The sequence below is a fragment of the Artemia sp. Qi Xiang Cuo genome, chromosome 1, assembly GCF_049724085.1.
Source record: "Artemia sp. Qi Xiang Cuo chromosome 1, ASM4972408v1, whole genome shotgun sequence".
Taxonomy (NCBI): domain Eukaryota; kingdom Metazoa; phylum Arthropoda; class Branchiopoda; order Anostraca; family Artemiidae; genus Artemia; species Artemia sp. Qi Xiang Cuo.
In genome coordinates, this window is record NC_142794.1 from 47,681,404 (window position 1) to 47,697,840 (window position 16,437).

Consider the following 16,437-nt stretch of genomic DNA (forward strand, 5'->3'; position numbering starts at 1 on the left):
AAAACTAAACTAGAATTTTGTCAGGAAAAAAGGAAGTATCATCATGGCTTTCAACCATGTATGAGCCAATCCTGCTTCAAGCCTACTCCTCATCAAGCTCAACCAGAGAACCTAAGGTGATAACATTCAGCAGCCTACTATAATAATTTTTTGGAATCAGTTGAGTAAAATACTAGATACCCAGTAGCCAGACAGCTAGTCATCTTTTTAACACTTAGATCACTGTAAAATCTCTATTATACCACTTTTTTTTTTTTTTTTGAGAGAGAGTTCAGGGTGCAGACTTAGGTTTTGAAATTAATGTTAAGAAGACTAAGTTGCTTAGTCTTAGTCACAGATTGTTTTGGGTAGCTGTTTGACTTAGTATATTTCAAACAGTAAGCTGTACAGAAAAAATTTGGTTCTATCCTGCTATCTAGGGAAATAGTGGGAGAAAGGTTGAATGAGATGACTGGGACATGTTTTAAAGAAAAAGGAGGACAGATTGTCAACGATCATTCATTTTAGCCATCGATCTAGGGACAGACAAAAATCAGGTAATTCACAAATAGGGTAGAAACAGGTCATAAGAAATGATTTAAAGAAAATTGGAACTTCTTGGCAGGGTATAAAAAGGGAAGCTTTGGATAGATTGAGATAGAGGAGGACTTTGCACTGCTGTGTTGGCCTCAGTTGGCTTTGTGCTGCAGTGAGATGTTAGCAGTAATAGAAATTTGATTGCTTCACAATTGAACTTGTCTGAATTTTCTTGATAAGAATGTGATTAGCTTGGATATTTTAACCTTATACATTATTCACAGTTTCAAGTGTCCTAATAGGCAATAGTGGAGCCTAATCCAGTCTGTAGTTTATCCGAACTTGATGAAATCCTTTGGCTAAATATCAGGCTGAAGGTACTCCCCTATCCCTTTTAATGTCAGTGTAATAGCTGTCTTTTATTACTTGCCAAAGCAAAATGTAAATTAGAAAATCTAGATTCATCCAGCAGTTGCAGACAAGTTCTGATCTTGTTATTTATAAATATTCCTATGCTAGACCTTTTTAGGTGGTTATGCCAAAATAGATTCAATTTGCTCCTCTCTTATGGTTTAACAAATAGTTGAATTCCAACAAATAGGGGAAATACAAAACTTGATGTTATTTGCACTAACATGAATAATCTATTCAGTCCCTCCCCTCAACTTTGTCCAAAATTGGTAAGGAGTTGTCACTTCTCCCTCCTTTTGTCTCCTTCTTTAAACCTTAAGCATTCTTTCTCAATGACTTGTGGCCCATGGCCTTCATTCTTGTGACACATGGCTGAATACCAAAGATTGTATTGTTTTGCAATTTACAAAATCTTGATGACAAAATTCCTGCTTTCACCTAAAATGTTAAGTACTGAATATTTAATTCCCCTCCCCCCCCAAAAAAATGCACTAGTGATAAGATCAATCAATCTATAAAGACACTAATTAGAAATAAATTCAGGTGTTCAAGAATCGTAAATTGGAGGTACAAAAAGAAATTCATAAAGCTGCTCAATGCTACTACAAAAATAAGCTAAAATAATTAATCAAATGTAAACCAAAAATTTGTATTTAAAGGTTAAAAAGTTGGGCAGCAGGAGACTGAGCCAGCTAAATTTCAACCTACCTGAACTGCCCTGAAGTTACCACCTAGCCTTAACAGGTTTCTTGATTCCATTGTCCAAAGCCTTCTGGTATTGTCTTATCAATTACCAACTGATGATTTTCCATTTCTTACCCTCTATTTTTCCTTTGGAGATTAGAAGAAGAATTAAAAAAGAAAATAAAACAAACGTCTGCCTGCTGGATATCCCTTTTCGTTTATTAGTGCCTTTAGTAGATTCTTTTCATTACCCTTGTCTTTTATTTTCAATGAGATTACCAATTCTGGGCTATTTCCACAAATATGTAAGCAGGTTTTCATAGCCCCCTTAAAAATGACAATGGAAGGCCTGGTGTTGAAGATGTTTACCATATTTCTCTCAATCCTATTTTTTGGAACTGTTTGAAAGATTCCTTGCAGACTGGCTAAAGGAACAAATCCAACCCTTTACTCCATTGAGGGAATTCAGAAACCTCAAATGGGCTTCAATTTTTCATGAGGCTACGATGTTCATCTTGATAACACCATTGGAAAAATCCCTGAAAAGCCTAATATTTAGCAAAATTTAATTTCTGTTGAACTCCAAAAAGCATTCAATGTTGTTAACCTCAATATATTAGTCGAAAAGCTTGTCATCGAATTTATTATTAATTTTCCCCTGCTGAAATTGGTTGCCTCCTTCTTATCAAATACAGCACAATTAGTTAAATATCTGAATTATCATTTCAATCTTCTCCTTTTTTACTGTGGACTGCCTTAGGGTACTCTCCTATTCCCCCCTCCTTTGTCACTTATGATTAACAGTCTGGCTAAGGAATTTCCTGATAGATAGAGATTTGTTGATGACCTAATGGTCATTGAAACCTGCTATGAAAATTTAATGAGCAATCCTTTGAGCATCCTTGTGCACAAGATGTATTGGCTAGATAATTAATGTGAGTAAGGATTTTGTTGTTAGATCCTTTTCTATTTTAAGGAGTTAATCTCCACTCTTACTCATCTTGCCACATCCTCATGATGATTGTATATCCATTACTGAAAGTTTTATCTGCCTAGGTTAAATTGAAACTTTTCAGGCACTGCTTCTTTCAATACTTAATCAAACTCATAACAAGGTGGCCAAACAAAATGAATGGTGATAAAAAGGTTCAAGTGCCCCTTAGGGCTATAACATCTAATATCCACTAAAGTGGTACTATTTTCAGCTGTAACACTTTCAGCAAATTAAAAAAGTGTTTAATTTGTTGACAAATAATTTACTATTTAATTTGAACTACTGAACCAAACTGAAAAAAAGACAATTCAGTAGGCATGTAAAAAGTTTATATGATGTTTGTTGCAGGGCAACCTATTTGGAAACTCATATTGGCCTAAAATGTTGGCCTAATGTGGGTTGGCTTAATCTACCAATGCTTCAAAAAACAATTCTAACCATAAGGTAATTTACCAGTAGGCAACATTATAGCTTTAACTTTAAATGAATGTTGTTTGATTTAACATTCTACTACAATTCAAGAAAGACAAACAATTGAAATGTGTACACACAGGATATCCTGAAAATCTACAATTTTAACATAAACACTGTGGTCATTTAATCTCTGATTTTCCTAGTATAGATGTTACCAGCCAACTACCAATAATTCCAAAGAAACTGTCAATAGCTAACAATAGCTTATTAATAACTGAGGATAAAACAAAATGTATATTTCAGGTGAAGTGGTAGCCTAATAAGTGTATTACCTTTTGGGGAAAATGTATTCTGTGCAAGGGTTTGTCTTTGGATTTCAAAAAAATAAAGGCATAACATATCTATTATGCACTCAAGCATCTATAACCTAGCTTTTTTTTAGAAGGACAAAGTATGGAACTTTACCTTTTTTAAAATTATTCGCCGGATCTGTTTCTTTCGATAGATTTATTTTATCTGAAAAAAAAAGAGTAGGCTACCAAACTAGACAAGGATATTTGAAATGAGAGCAAACAAACAAGTATAAATTCTTAAAGAATGGGAAGGGAGGATGCCAAATTTTTTCAGGATCTTAAGGAGGGAGATAGATACATTCACTTCTCAGATGATATTTTTGAAATTGATACTTCATTTTAAATTGGAAGAAATTGTGACACCAAGTAATTAAGAGGAGGACACAGAAAGTTCAGGAGGGATAGGACTAAGAAAATAGGTCTAGGCTAACATCAGCATCTCAGCAGACAAGCTGCATGTATGTTACACCTTGTTTGGACCATTATAACACAAGGATTTTCAATTCGTATGATAGGAGACCTAAGGCAGGTCAGAGGCCATCCCACTGCCAATGTCTTGCCACAACGATAGGCATATTACACCTTTTTTTATGACCAGAATCACACAAGGTTTTTCTATCAAGATGTTTGGAGGATTGAAGTGGACCAGATGCTTCTCCAATACCCGACCAACTTCTTGTACCATTGTCGAATTGTTGCGTATTCTTTAAGCTAGAATCATCCAAGGATTTTTAATCTGTATGATTGGAGGATGAAAGTAGACCATTTGCGTTACCAATATTCTATGCATCCCACATTTACTTTTCAGTAATAACTAAGGCATATTGCACCTTGTTAAAGTAAAAAAATTCGCAATGATTTTTCTTGTTTTGATTCAAGGCATGAAATGGACCCACGTCCCCTCCAACACCCCCTTCCTATCTCTCTACACTGTTTAATCAAATAGTAGCCCTGTTGCATCTTGTTGTAACTAGAATCATGAAAGGATTTTCATTCTTAGTGATTGGAGAAAAAAAGTGGTCCCTTCCCATCCCAATACCTCTCAACCCTCCTACCACCAATTTTTTGGTATAAAGACAGACTTATTGCACCTTTTTAGTTAGAAAACTTGTAATGATTCTCAATTTGTATGATACAAGTGATATGAGGCAGAAAGCAGGTCCGTGTCCCCAACCACCAACACCCCTCTCCCTACCAGTTTTTTTTAGCAGAAAGGTAGGCAGGCTATATCTCGTTTGAAGCGGAAACATAGGCATATTTTAGCTGGCTTAATTTGAATGCGTTCAAAAATTTTCACTAATGCAGTAATCACTTGGTGATAGACATTGAATCAAATTGCTCTTATCATTACCATTGAATCTGGTGGAAGTGAATATGGTTTTATGTTTCTAGACAAAGTAATATAGCACTATCTTGTAGGCTTTAGATGGTGCATTTTAAAAGTAAAAAAAAAATGTTTCAGGAGATAGAATATTCATGAAGTTTTTTTTATTTTGGCTGAAACAGGATATTTCGAAACTATTTTTGAGAATGTGTCATAGTTTTTTGTGTGAAAAAATGTTCTTGGGACATTTGTTGTTAGTAATTTTGATGAGCTAGCAACTGAAAGTTTTAATCCATAGCTAAAAAACAAAGCCAAAGTGCTGCTTGCAACACTTTGTCGGTGAAGCTGATTAAAGGCTTCTGCAACACTTCACATTCCTCAAGTAAGGTAGTTATAATTCATGTTCGTTTTGTCTTAATTTTGCTCTTTATTTTCATTTGAAAAAAGATTTAATTTAATACAACTCAAAGAGATTTATTATTTATCCCAATTGATTGTTTTGATATGATGCCATGTTAATTACCTGATAAAATGCCCCCCCCCCCTCCCCAATTGTTCTAGAGCGTTTTCTGGGTTATCCTTTGTTTAGTTCATGATTTGTGTAATAATTTTTGTTTCAGGTTTATATTGATGCTCATTGTTTTGTTTTTCTAAGATGATAAGCTGACGAAATTTTCCATTATGGAAACTAATTCAGCCGAGTGGTTGCATATTATCCTAAGTGACATTCAACTTGAACAGTTTTTCACGAGGATACGAGATGAACTACAGGTAGGATTTCTTTGAACTACGACATCTTTATTATCTACTCGTATGTATCCTTTCAAAATTTAAATAAAACGAAGCAGGTTCATATCTAGTAATGGTAACGTAATTTCGTATTATATCTTCCTCGACCCTCTCTATCTCCTACTTTATTTCTTTTTCTTCCTAGTTATTTTTGTCTCCCATAAAAAGAAGCAGAATAAATTCTAGTAAGCTGTATGCATACCTATGAATTACAATGGTATTATGACTGAAATGTATTTGACTCAACAGAATTAAGTATTGGTCATTGGCATAGTTACGACACAGTAAGGAAAGCCTAATATTTCTTCTGAAATACGAAGCTGACATTTTTTTATATATCTTGCTGTAAATGGTGTTATTTGTTAGAAAACAGTGATAGGTTAAAACGGTTAGGAAAATCATTTTGATTTTTGAAGAAGTTTTTGATTGAGTAGTAAACAACGAGACAAATTATACTTGTTTAGTCATTGTAAATTCCCTTGAGCTAATTGTAGTCAAATAAGAAATATAACCCCCAGATGCTTTGAACCTCAACTCAATGCAATTCAATTGAACTACCAAGGATTGCATCCATCACTTACAGGGGTAATGACTATGTGTTGGCAAGTAGAGTCTGATGTTTTTGGACTTTGGGTAACATTTCTGAATAGGTACAATGATAATCTGCTAGATACCCCTGGTTAGTCACTGATTTTCATGTTCAGAAAAAATGCAAGTCAAGGAGGATTGGCAAAAAAGTGAATACCCGGTTCATGTAAAGTACCACCTGACTCGAAATTTGGAGGGTGTTTTGAATTGATTTTCTTCAAAATAAAGCTTTACTCACGATGAAATCGTTGGAAAATTTTTCGGATCCCTTTTAGGTTGTACTTCTTCTGTCATGGGTCTAGTGTGGGAAATACTCCGGGCGCTGGAGAAACATAATCATGGTACGGCCTTTATGGGCAATTTCAATATAAACCTGGCCTATTCTCTTACAAGGAGCAACACATTCCTGACGCTCAAGTGTGGATATACTCTATCAGGCAATCAATATCCCAAAAAGAATTACACAATATTTTTTCGGATTTATCTCACTCTCACCTTCAGTCATCATCAGTGATGTGTCGGATCATTTCCCCCTTTTCACTGTTAACGAAACATCAAATGTAACGCAAGGTCACTCTCGAAAATAAGAGATGAAGTACGAATTATTGACTTGTATGTTAAGGTTATTAAATGATGAATTGGAGAAAATGACGCGGATACTGTTTTGGAAGAATAAGACGTGAAGGAAGGTTTCAAAGTGCTCCACACTACTTTCACAAATCTATACAAAGACGTTGTTTGAAAGAAAAAGCAGCTAAATATGGGATAAAATAGCGCCAAATTATCCTTGGGCTACTGAGTTTACTTAAATGTATTAATAAGAAGAAAAAACTTTGTGCTGAATACCTTACCTTCTAACCGTAAAAAGTTACGAATAACCATAACCTTTTTCTGAGTTATCTTATCATATTTGTTATTTTGCTGTGCTTGTTGTTTATGTTTGGCTCTGAAGCGCGAGTTTGGAGCACATGCGCTTGTGATATCTATTTTTTGAATACAAGTTTTATCTTTTCCTAAGCTCATAATCCCTGACTTCACTGATGGAACCCGTTGTTTTCTTGATTTGCAAATGGATTTGAAAGGTGGGATTTTGGCCTTTTGGATCGATAGATTTGTTCTATCGGATCTATTTTTAATTGTTAGTTTGGATTGAGGCCTGTAATATAGTGGTCAAAAGTCAATGTAATTGACGGTATGGTGTCAATATGGGGTTTGGACCTTACGCTCGGCCCTCCTCTAAATTATCGAAGTTTTCTTACTATTTATTTTAGATTTCATCACAATTTGCCTGTGTTTCTTTTTTTTCGGATCTGAGTACTCCCCAAAATTTCAAACCCCCTCCAAATTAAATTCCTATATATTTGTCTACCCATTTAAAAACTTCTGGTGACTGTAGCCGGTCAAATGGGAGGCAGTATCAGCCTCGACTCTTAGCTTATTAACTGAGCTCTTGCCTGATTACTAACTAGCCTTTCATTTTAACAAAAAACCTCTGCCAGCATCTTGTTTTTTTTTTTTATTAGCGTACTATGTTGAGTCTTCTTTTGTTTATCATTGATTTAAACAAAAATCCACAAAAGAAGTTTTCCTAAGAAAATTAAAGAGCGATATTAAGCTCTGTATTGTAAGCAGATATTAAGTCAAATAAGTAATTCAAACGTAAAGCGAACTTTCAATACCAAAAAAACGAACATAAATTGCAATAAAAATCAAGCGGACAGAAGCTATTGCAAACAAGAGTAGGGCTAACATCCCTGATTCTTCTAAAGGCCAGAATATCATTTGCGCTACAGTCAAAACAATTTTGTTTCGAGCCATGTGTTTTCATTTGTCATAACATCAAAAAGAAAAAAAAATCTCCACAAAAACCAATATTACTAAAAAGAAGTAATTGAATGCGTATTGACAGTTTTCAGTATATGCTGATATTCGTAAAAGAAAGTCTACGCAATTTTTGGCTTAAACAATGTAATTGAGGAAGCGTTTAGAATGTATTGTTTCTTCAATAAAGCGCAAATGACATTCTGGTCTATCAAACACTTCTTGGTAACGAACTGTAAGTAAGGAGCAGCTCAATAGTAACCGTAACTCTAAAAAACGGAATTTTGATACCAATAGATGTATCAAAGGAATTGGCTTTTTATGCGGATTCCAAATATATAAGTTTCATTAAGTTTAGCGGTACCCATCAAAGGTTACGAGCCTGGGAAAACTTGTCTGATTTTGAAAAAGGGATAACACCCCTTAAAAGTAGAAAATTTTTAATGAAAATCAACCGATCAGATTTGGCGTATCAGAGAACTTTATCGTAGAGGTTTCAAGCTCCCAACTACAAAAATGTGGAATTACTATTTTTTGCCAGAAGAGAGAGTAGTATAGCATTAATTATTTCCGCTAGCGCAGCATTTGCATAGCGCAAAATTTGCATAACCAGTTTACCTAGCAACTAGATCCTGTCATGGACATTCCTCATTAGCATATTGCGGAGGATACATGATTAGCATATTCCAGCTGATACCTCATTTATATATACGTGTACCTGTCTGGACATGATTAACATATGTTTAACCTTTACTGAATAAAAGGAATGACCACTTTAGTAAACTGGTTTTGTATGAATTCAAATGGAATGGTAGAATCGGCGTAATCAGGGGAATGACCACTTAAGTGAACTATTTTATTTGGTTTCAAATTGGACTAATATAATTTATGATAAGGTATTGAACTTGACTTGACAGCATCTATTAACACAGGCATAGTTTAACCGCTTTTATCATTATATTCATGAGAATGAGTGCTTATATCAACACTTTTTTTAGCGGGAACTTGTGGTCATCAATGTCCCACATACAAGGGCCCCCAATGCCCCCCCCCCCAATTTTTGCCCCCTCCTTCCTCTCCAGAAAAAATGAAAAATAACAAAAAAATAAAAATAACAAAAAATAACAAAAATAAAAACAAATAAAAAAAATAACGAAAAATACAAACGAAGTCTATCATTTTCATTTTATATTTCAAAAATATCACTAGGGATTTATTTTATAAGCATATGTAATTTTTTCGTCAATGTTATTAATGTTTTTATTTGTTTTTCTTTATATTGGGCATGTTTATTTTGTTTTTGTTATGTTTTGTTTTCTGCTAAAAGTAATCATATCAAAACAGTGGTCCTAGCATTTTAGGATGCATTCCTTCGAGTTGAATCAGTTTTTTTATGCGGCTGCTCCCATGGTACTTTATGGTTGGTTAGTTCAAGTTCAGTTCGGATTGTTAACATATTAGAAATTGAACGTGGCATACTGGTAATGAGGTTGACATAGACAATTTGAAATGATTTATACATAAATTTGAGAGGTTATTAGCAAATGGTTCTGTAAAGTGAATGTTTTTGGAAGAGGCTTAGGACTATAGGTTGTTAAAATGGCAAAAATGTCAGACCTAAATCAAGGGTTTGTCTTGCAACTGGCCTCTTTTAATGGAATGTATGATGTTACATGCTAGAAAGAAGCTTGAATCAAGGAATATGCCCTAAAAAAACATTAAACAAAGGCACTTTTGCATACAAGAAACTAAACTAGTAGGTGAGTTCCGAGTGTCTTAGTTGCTGACTGAGTATCAAAAATTTAATGGAAGGACTTTTGGTTACATCAAACTCAGCTAGTTGATAAATTCTGTGTGTTTTAGTTGCTGACTGGGTACCAGAAATTTAATGAAAGCACTTTTGAGTACAGCAGGCTCATCTGCTTGGTAAATTCCGAGTCTTTTAATTGGTGACTGAATATAAAAAAAATAATAAGAAAGTACTTTTGCATAGAACAAGCTCAGCTAGCAGAAAAGTTTTGAGAGTCTTAGTGACTGACTGAGCATCAAAAATCTAATAAAATCACTTTTGACTACAACAAACTCAGCTACTTGGTAAATTCTGAGTCTTTTAATTGGTGACTGAGCAAAAAAAATAATAAACAGCGCTTTTGCATACAATAAATTCAGCTAGTAGGTAAATTCCGAGTATCTTAGTTGTTGACTTAGTATCAGAAATTTAATAAAAGCATTTTTGACTGTAATAATTCAGGTAGTTGATAAATTCCGAGTGTTTTAGTTGTTGGCTGAGTACCAAAAAGTTAACAAAAGCACTTTTGACTACAACAAAGTCAGCTACTTGGTAAATTAGTGTGTTTTACTTGCTGACTGAGTATCAAAAATTAATAAAAAAAATACTTTTGAGTGCAGTAATCTCAGCTAATTGATAAATTCCGAATGTCTTAGTTGCTGAATGAACATCAAGAGTTTAATAAAAGCACTTTTGAGTACAACTAACTCAGGTAGATGATATATTCTGAATGTTTTAGTTGCAGGCTGGGTAAAAAAAAATAAAATAAAAGCACTTTTGACTACAATATACTCAGCTACATGGTAAATTCCAAGTGTTTTACTTACCGAGAGCTGGGTTATCTTCAGTTAACTGCTTTCAAGTTAGGTTGATTTAGGTTCACTTAGCGTGGTCTGCCACGCTAAGTGAACCTGAATGAAGCTAACTCGAAAGTAGTTAACTCAATGTAACCTAGCTTTCGGAAAGTAAAACACTCGGAATTTATCAACTAGCTGAGTTTGTTGTAGTTAAAGTTCTTTTATGTAGTCAAAAGTGGTACTAAAGCATTCGGAATTTATCAACTACCTGATTTTACAATATTCAAATGTGCTTTTACTGAAATTTTTCATACTCAGTCATCCACTAAGACACTCAAAATTTATCAACTCCCTCAGTTTATTATATTCAAAAGTGCCTTTATTAAATATTTGATGCTCAGTCAGCAACTAAGACACTCGGAATTTACACCTACAAGCTGAGTTTGTTCTATGCAAAAGTGTTTTTTATTAATTTTTTTTTACGCTCAATCACCAATTAAAAGACTTTGAATTTACCAATTAGCTGAGTGTGTTGTAGGCAAAAGTGCTTTTTTTAATTTTTTGGTATTCCGCCAGTAACTAAACACTCAGAATTGTTGTAGTAGCGTTTGTTGTAGTCAAAACTACTTTTACTATTTTTTTTTGTACTCAGCCAGCAACGAAAACATTCGGAATTTATCAACCTTGCTGAGTTTGTTATACTCAAAAGTATTTTTTAATTAGTTTTTTTACTCAGTCAGCAAGTAATACACAGGGAATTTACCAAGTAGCTCACTTTGTAATCAAACTTGCTTTTATTAATTTTTTTGATACTCAGCCAGCAATTAAGACACTCGGAATTTATCAAGTACCTTGAGTTTATTGTAGTCAAAACGTTCTCTTATTAAATTTTTGATACTCAGTCAGCAACTAAGACACTCGGAATTTACCTTCTATCTGAGTTTGTTGTATGCAAACGTGCTTTTATTAAATTTTTTATACTCAGTCACTAATTAAAAGACTCAGATTTTACCAAATAGCTAAGTTTGTATTCAAAAGTCCTATTACTAGATTTTTTTATACGCTCTCGGTAACTAAAACGTTCGGTATTTTACCAGCTAGCTGGGTTTGTTGTAGTCAAAAGTGCTTTTAATAGTTTGTTGGTATTCTACCAGCAACAAAAGCTCTCGGAATTTATCAACTCACTCATTTTATTTTAGACAAAGGTGCTTTTATTAAATTTTTGATTTTCAGTTAGCAACTGAGACACTCGGAATTTGCCTACTAGCTGAGTTTGTTGTATGCAAAATTGCTTTTTTTTCATTTTCGGATACTCAGTCAACAATTAAAAGACTTGAAATTGAGTTTGTTGTAGTCAAAAGTGTAGTAAAAAAAACATTTTTTTTTGTTCTCAGCCAGCAACTAAAACACTCGGAATTTATCAACTGCCTGAATTAATTGTAGTCAAAAGTGCTTTCGATAAATTTTTTGATGCTCAGTTAGCAACTAAGACACTCGGTATTTATCAACTCCCTCATTTTATTGTAGTCAAACGTGCTTTTATTAGATTTTAATGCTCAGTCAGCAACTAAGACACTCGGAATTTATCTACTAGTTGTTTGTTCTATGCAAAAGTGCTATTTATTAATTTTTTGATACTCAATCACCAATTAAAAGGCTTGGAATTTACCAACTAGCTAAGTTTATTGTAGGCAAAAGTGCTTTTATTATTTGTTTTGTGTATTCAGCTAGCAAGTTAAACACTCGGAATTTATCAATTACCTGAGTTTATTGTAGTCAAAAGTGCTTTTAATACATTTTTGGTATTCTGTCAGCAAATATTACACTCGGAAATTACCTGCTAGTAGAGTTTGTTGTATGCCAAAGTGCTTTTTATTAATTTTTTGTTGCTCAGTCACCAATTAAAAGACTCGGAATTCACCTAGTAGTTGAGTTCATTGTGCTCGAAAGAGCTCTTATTAATTTTTTTTGTACTCAGCTAGCAAGTGAAAAACTTGGAATTATTTAACTACCTGAGTTTATTGTAGTCAACAGTGCTTTTTTTAATTTTTGATGTTCAGTCAGCAACTAAGACACTCGGCATTTACCTACTAGCTAAGTTTTTTGTATGAAAAAGGGATTTTATTGATTTTTTTTATACTCAGTAACCAATTAAAAGACTCGGAATTTACCAAGTAGCTGAGCTAGTTGTTGTCAAAAGTGCTTTTATTAATTATTTTTGGTACTCAACCATCAAGTAAAACACTCCGAATTTATCAACTACCTGAGTTTATTGTAGTCAAAAGTGCTTTTGTTAAATTTTCTATGCTCAGTCATTAACTAAGCCACTCGAAATTTGCCTACTAGCTGAGTTTGTTGAATGCAATTTTGCTTTTTTATTAATTTTTTGATACTCAGTCACCAATTAAAAGACTCAAAATTTACCTAGTAGCTGAGTTTGTTGTAGTCAAAAGTGCTTTTATTTATTTATTTTTCTCAGCCAGGAACTAAAACACTCGGAATTTATCAACTGCCTTAATATATTGTAGTCAAAAGGGCTTTTAATCAATTTTTTGATACTCAGTCAGCAACTAAGACAGTCGGGATTGGTATACTAGCTGAGTTTGTTGTATTTCAAACTGCTTTTATTTAATCTGTAGCCAAGTTTATTTACCAAGTAGCAAACTTTGTTGTAGTCAAAAGTGCTTTTATTAATTTTTTGGTACTCAGCCAGCAACTAAAACACTCAAAATTCATCAACTACCTGAGTTTATTGCAGTCAAAAGTTCTTTCATTAAGTTTTTGATACTCATTCAGCAACTAAGACACTCAGAATTTATCCACTAGCTGAGTTTTTTTGTATGCAGAAGTGCTTTTTATTAAATTTTTGATACTCAGTCACCAATTCAAAGACTCAGAATTTTCCATGTAGCTGAGTTTGTTGTATTCAAGTGTTTTTTATTAATCTTTTGATATTTAGTCAGCAAATAAAACACTCGGAATTTATTAACTACCCGAGTTTATTGCAGTCAAAAGTGCTTTTATTATATTTTTGATACTCAGTCAGCAATTAAGACACTCGGAATTTGTCTACTAGCTTAGTTTGTTGTATGCCAAAGAGCTTTTTTTTTATTAATTTATTGATAGTCACTCAGCAATTAAAAGACTCGGAATTTACCAAGTAGTTGAGTTTGTTCTACTCAAAATCGCTTTCATTAAATATTTTAATACTCGGTTAGCAACTAAAACACACGGAATTTATCAACTAGCTGAGTTTTTTTTTATAGCCCACTTATAAAAAAAATCGCTTGTGATATCTCTGAAATATAAAATGAAAATATATACATTGTTTTTATTGTTCGTTATTTTTTTACTTTTTTAAACTCGTTTTTATTTTTCGTTATTTTTTTTTCATTTTAAAATTTTTTTTGTTGTTGATTATTTTTTTTCATTTTTAAATTTGTTTTTATTTTTCGTTATTTTTCGTTTTTTATTTTTTTTTATTTTTTTTTTCCTTTTCCATTTTTTTCGTTTTTATTTGGGGGGGGGGGGCAAAAAGTTAGCAGAGGGACATTGGGGGCCCTTGGAGGTGGGACATGGATGACCATGAGTTCCTTAAAAAAAAGTATTGATATAAGCACTCATTGTCATGAATATGATGGTACAAGCGATTACACTGTGCCTATGTTAATATATGCTGTCAATTAAAGTTCAATACTATATCATAAATTCTATTAGTCCAATTTGAAATCAATAAAATGGTTTACTTAAGAAGTCATTCCTCTGATTACGCCGGTTCTACCGTTCAATTTGAATTCATATTAACTGGTTTACTAAAGTGGTCATTCCTCTTATCCAGTGACGGTTGAATATATGTTAACCATGTCCAGACAGGTATATCTAAATGAGGTGCCGGCTGGAATTTGCTAATGATGTATCCTCTGTAGTATGCTAATGAGGAAGGTACATGACCGGATCTAGCTGCTAGGTAAACCGGTCATGCAAATTTTGTGCTAATACGATCGTATTGACACAGTGGTCCTAAAGTATTGGTAGAGGGCTCATTCGAGCAGAAATTAAAAGTTCTAGTGCTCTTTTTAAGTGACCAAAAAGATCCGAGGGCAAATTCCCCGCCCCCTTTTCCCCAAAAATTGTCCGATAAAAATTTTGAGATTGCCATTTTCTTCATCATAGTTAGAAGGCCCCAAAAACTATTTCTTTGGATATGACATGCCCCCTCCCCCAACAGCCCAGGGGAAAGGTCCTTAAGTTATAAAATTTGTCCATTGGCTACTGTAACTCTTTAATTTACTTTGAACACTTTCTTTTGTGAATTTTTTTTTTATTAGCTTCGGTTTGTTCTTAATCGATATTGTTTTTTTATTGGTTTATGAGAGTTTTTCTATTGGTAGTAGTAGTCGTGATAGCCGTAGTAGTAGTAGTAGCAATCGCAGTAGTAGTCCTAGTAGTACTAGCAGTAGCCGTTGTCGTAGTAGTAGTCGTATTTGTAATAGTAGTAGTAATAGTTTTGGAGTAATGGTTGTAGTTTTAGTATGCATGTAGTTTCTTATTATTTAACCTAGCATTCCCCTAAGCCTACCATTAAAGTTTCAAATAAATATCCTAAGCCGTTCCTGAGATATTCTTGAGACGTCCTTTTGACAACGTGCTTGCACATAGTGTGTCATGGTTCAGTTTAACATCTCCATTAATGGTACCCAAATATTTCAGTTTAGTATCCCCTACCCTTTTTGAGATTGTGATGAATCATCCCCTACTTTCAAATAATGCAAACTGCATGTAAATAACGGACACCTTCCATAACATAGAGTGTATTTTCCCCCTGGCCGGGGGGGGGGGGGGGAGTATATCCCCCTGAAAGCATAGTTGTTTGACCTTCAATCATTTTGATATATCAAAATTTTGATTATGGATATATGGATATATATAATGGATATATCAAAATTTTGATCGGGTGTCTTTGGAGGGAGGACTGTTTAATTTACAATTAAATGAGCCAACTCCGAAGTTTCTACGACAACTCCTTCCATGCGAAGTGATCTGGACAATTTTCTAAATAACACCCACTTTGCTCTATACTTAGGAAGCGCAGTGCTGCCTATGATCCATCTTCTTTAATTTAACAGAATACGTATCAGGTAGCTTTAAGTGTTGAGGCTCTTATGGGTAGAGTTATTAGTGTAGGATTGTTTATAAAACTCAGTAATAATGAACTCTGTCCTTTTTATGTTTTTATTTCACGCCATTGAGCCGCGTTAAATGAAACTAACCAAGGAAAAAATAGTCAAAATATGAGCTACAATACTCGAATAACCACTATTAAAAACTTTAATTGTTCATTATGCTTCAAGATATTTCAACAGGTCTGGGCCTAACTTGAAACGAATAATTAATAATTATCTACTGTGACAAGAGAATCTTAAAGCTGAATTCAGTTTGCTTTTATGTTACCCCCCCCCCTGCTTGTTCATTTGATATTGTCTGACTGGATATTAGGAATAACGTTACAAGTTAATGGATTAATTCATAACAGAGCAAGTACGGAAAAACAATTTTGCCTTACCTTTCGTTTGTTAAACTAAAAAAAAATCTTATTCTTTTTATTCTCTTGATAAGGTTGTTCTTCCTTCCCACTTCGATTATGTCACTGTTGAGGACTTGGAAAGGATCGGAATGGGCCGACCTGCTGCCAGAAGGCTACTTGAAGCGATCAAAAAATATAAGGGGACTATCAAGAAGCAAAAAATAATTGGCAAGTTAACTGGCAACCGAACATCCATTCGGAAAAGACCCCAAACAACTATCATACCAGCAAGTACTGACAGTCTTTTTACTTGTCTCATTAAGGAAAAGGTAAGCCCGTGTTCCTTCATATATTTTGACGCAGTCTATATTCGAATTTTTTTCTTATATATAAATAAAATACATAAGATTTATTATGCATCCCAGATGTGGGA

General features: G+C 33.8%; 1 protein-coding gene across 1 annotated transcript in view; it reads left to right on the top strand.

The window, feature by feature from the left end:
• The window catches only part of Ack (activated Cdc42 kinase), a 49,655-nt gene that overhangs the window by 5,217 nt on the left and 28,001 nt on the right, over positions 1-16,437 (top strand). The window contains exons 2-3 of the mRNA XM_089095198.1: positions 5,317-5,467; positions 16,097-16,333. Coding sequence (XP_088951324.1) covers positions 5,378-5,467; positions 16,097-16,333 — 327 coding nt within the window. The 5' untranslated portion in view covers positions 5,317-5,377. The remainder of the gene's footprint in view (positions 1-5,316; positions 5,468-16,096; positions 16,334-16,437) is intronic.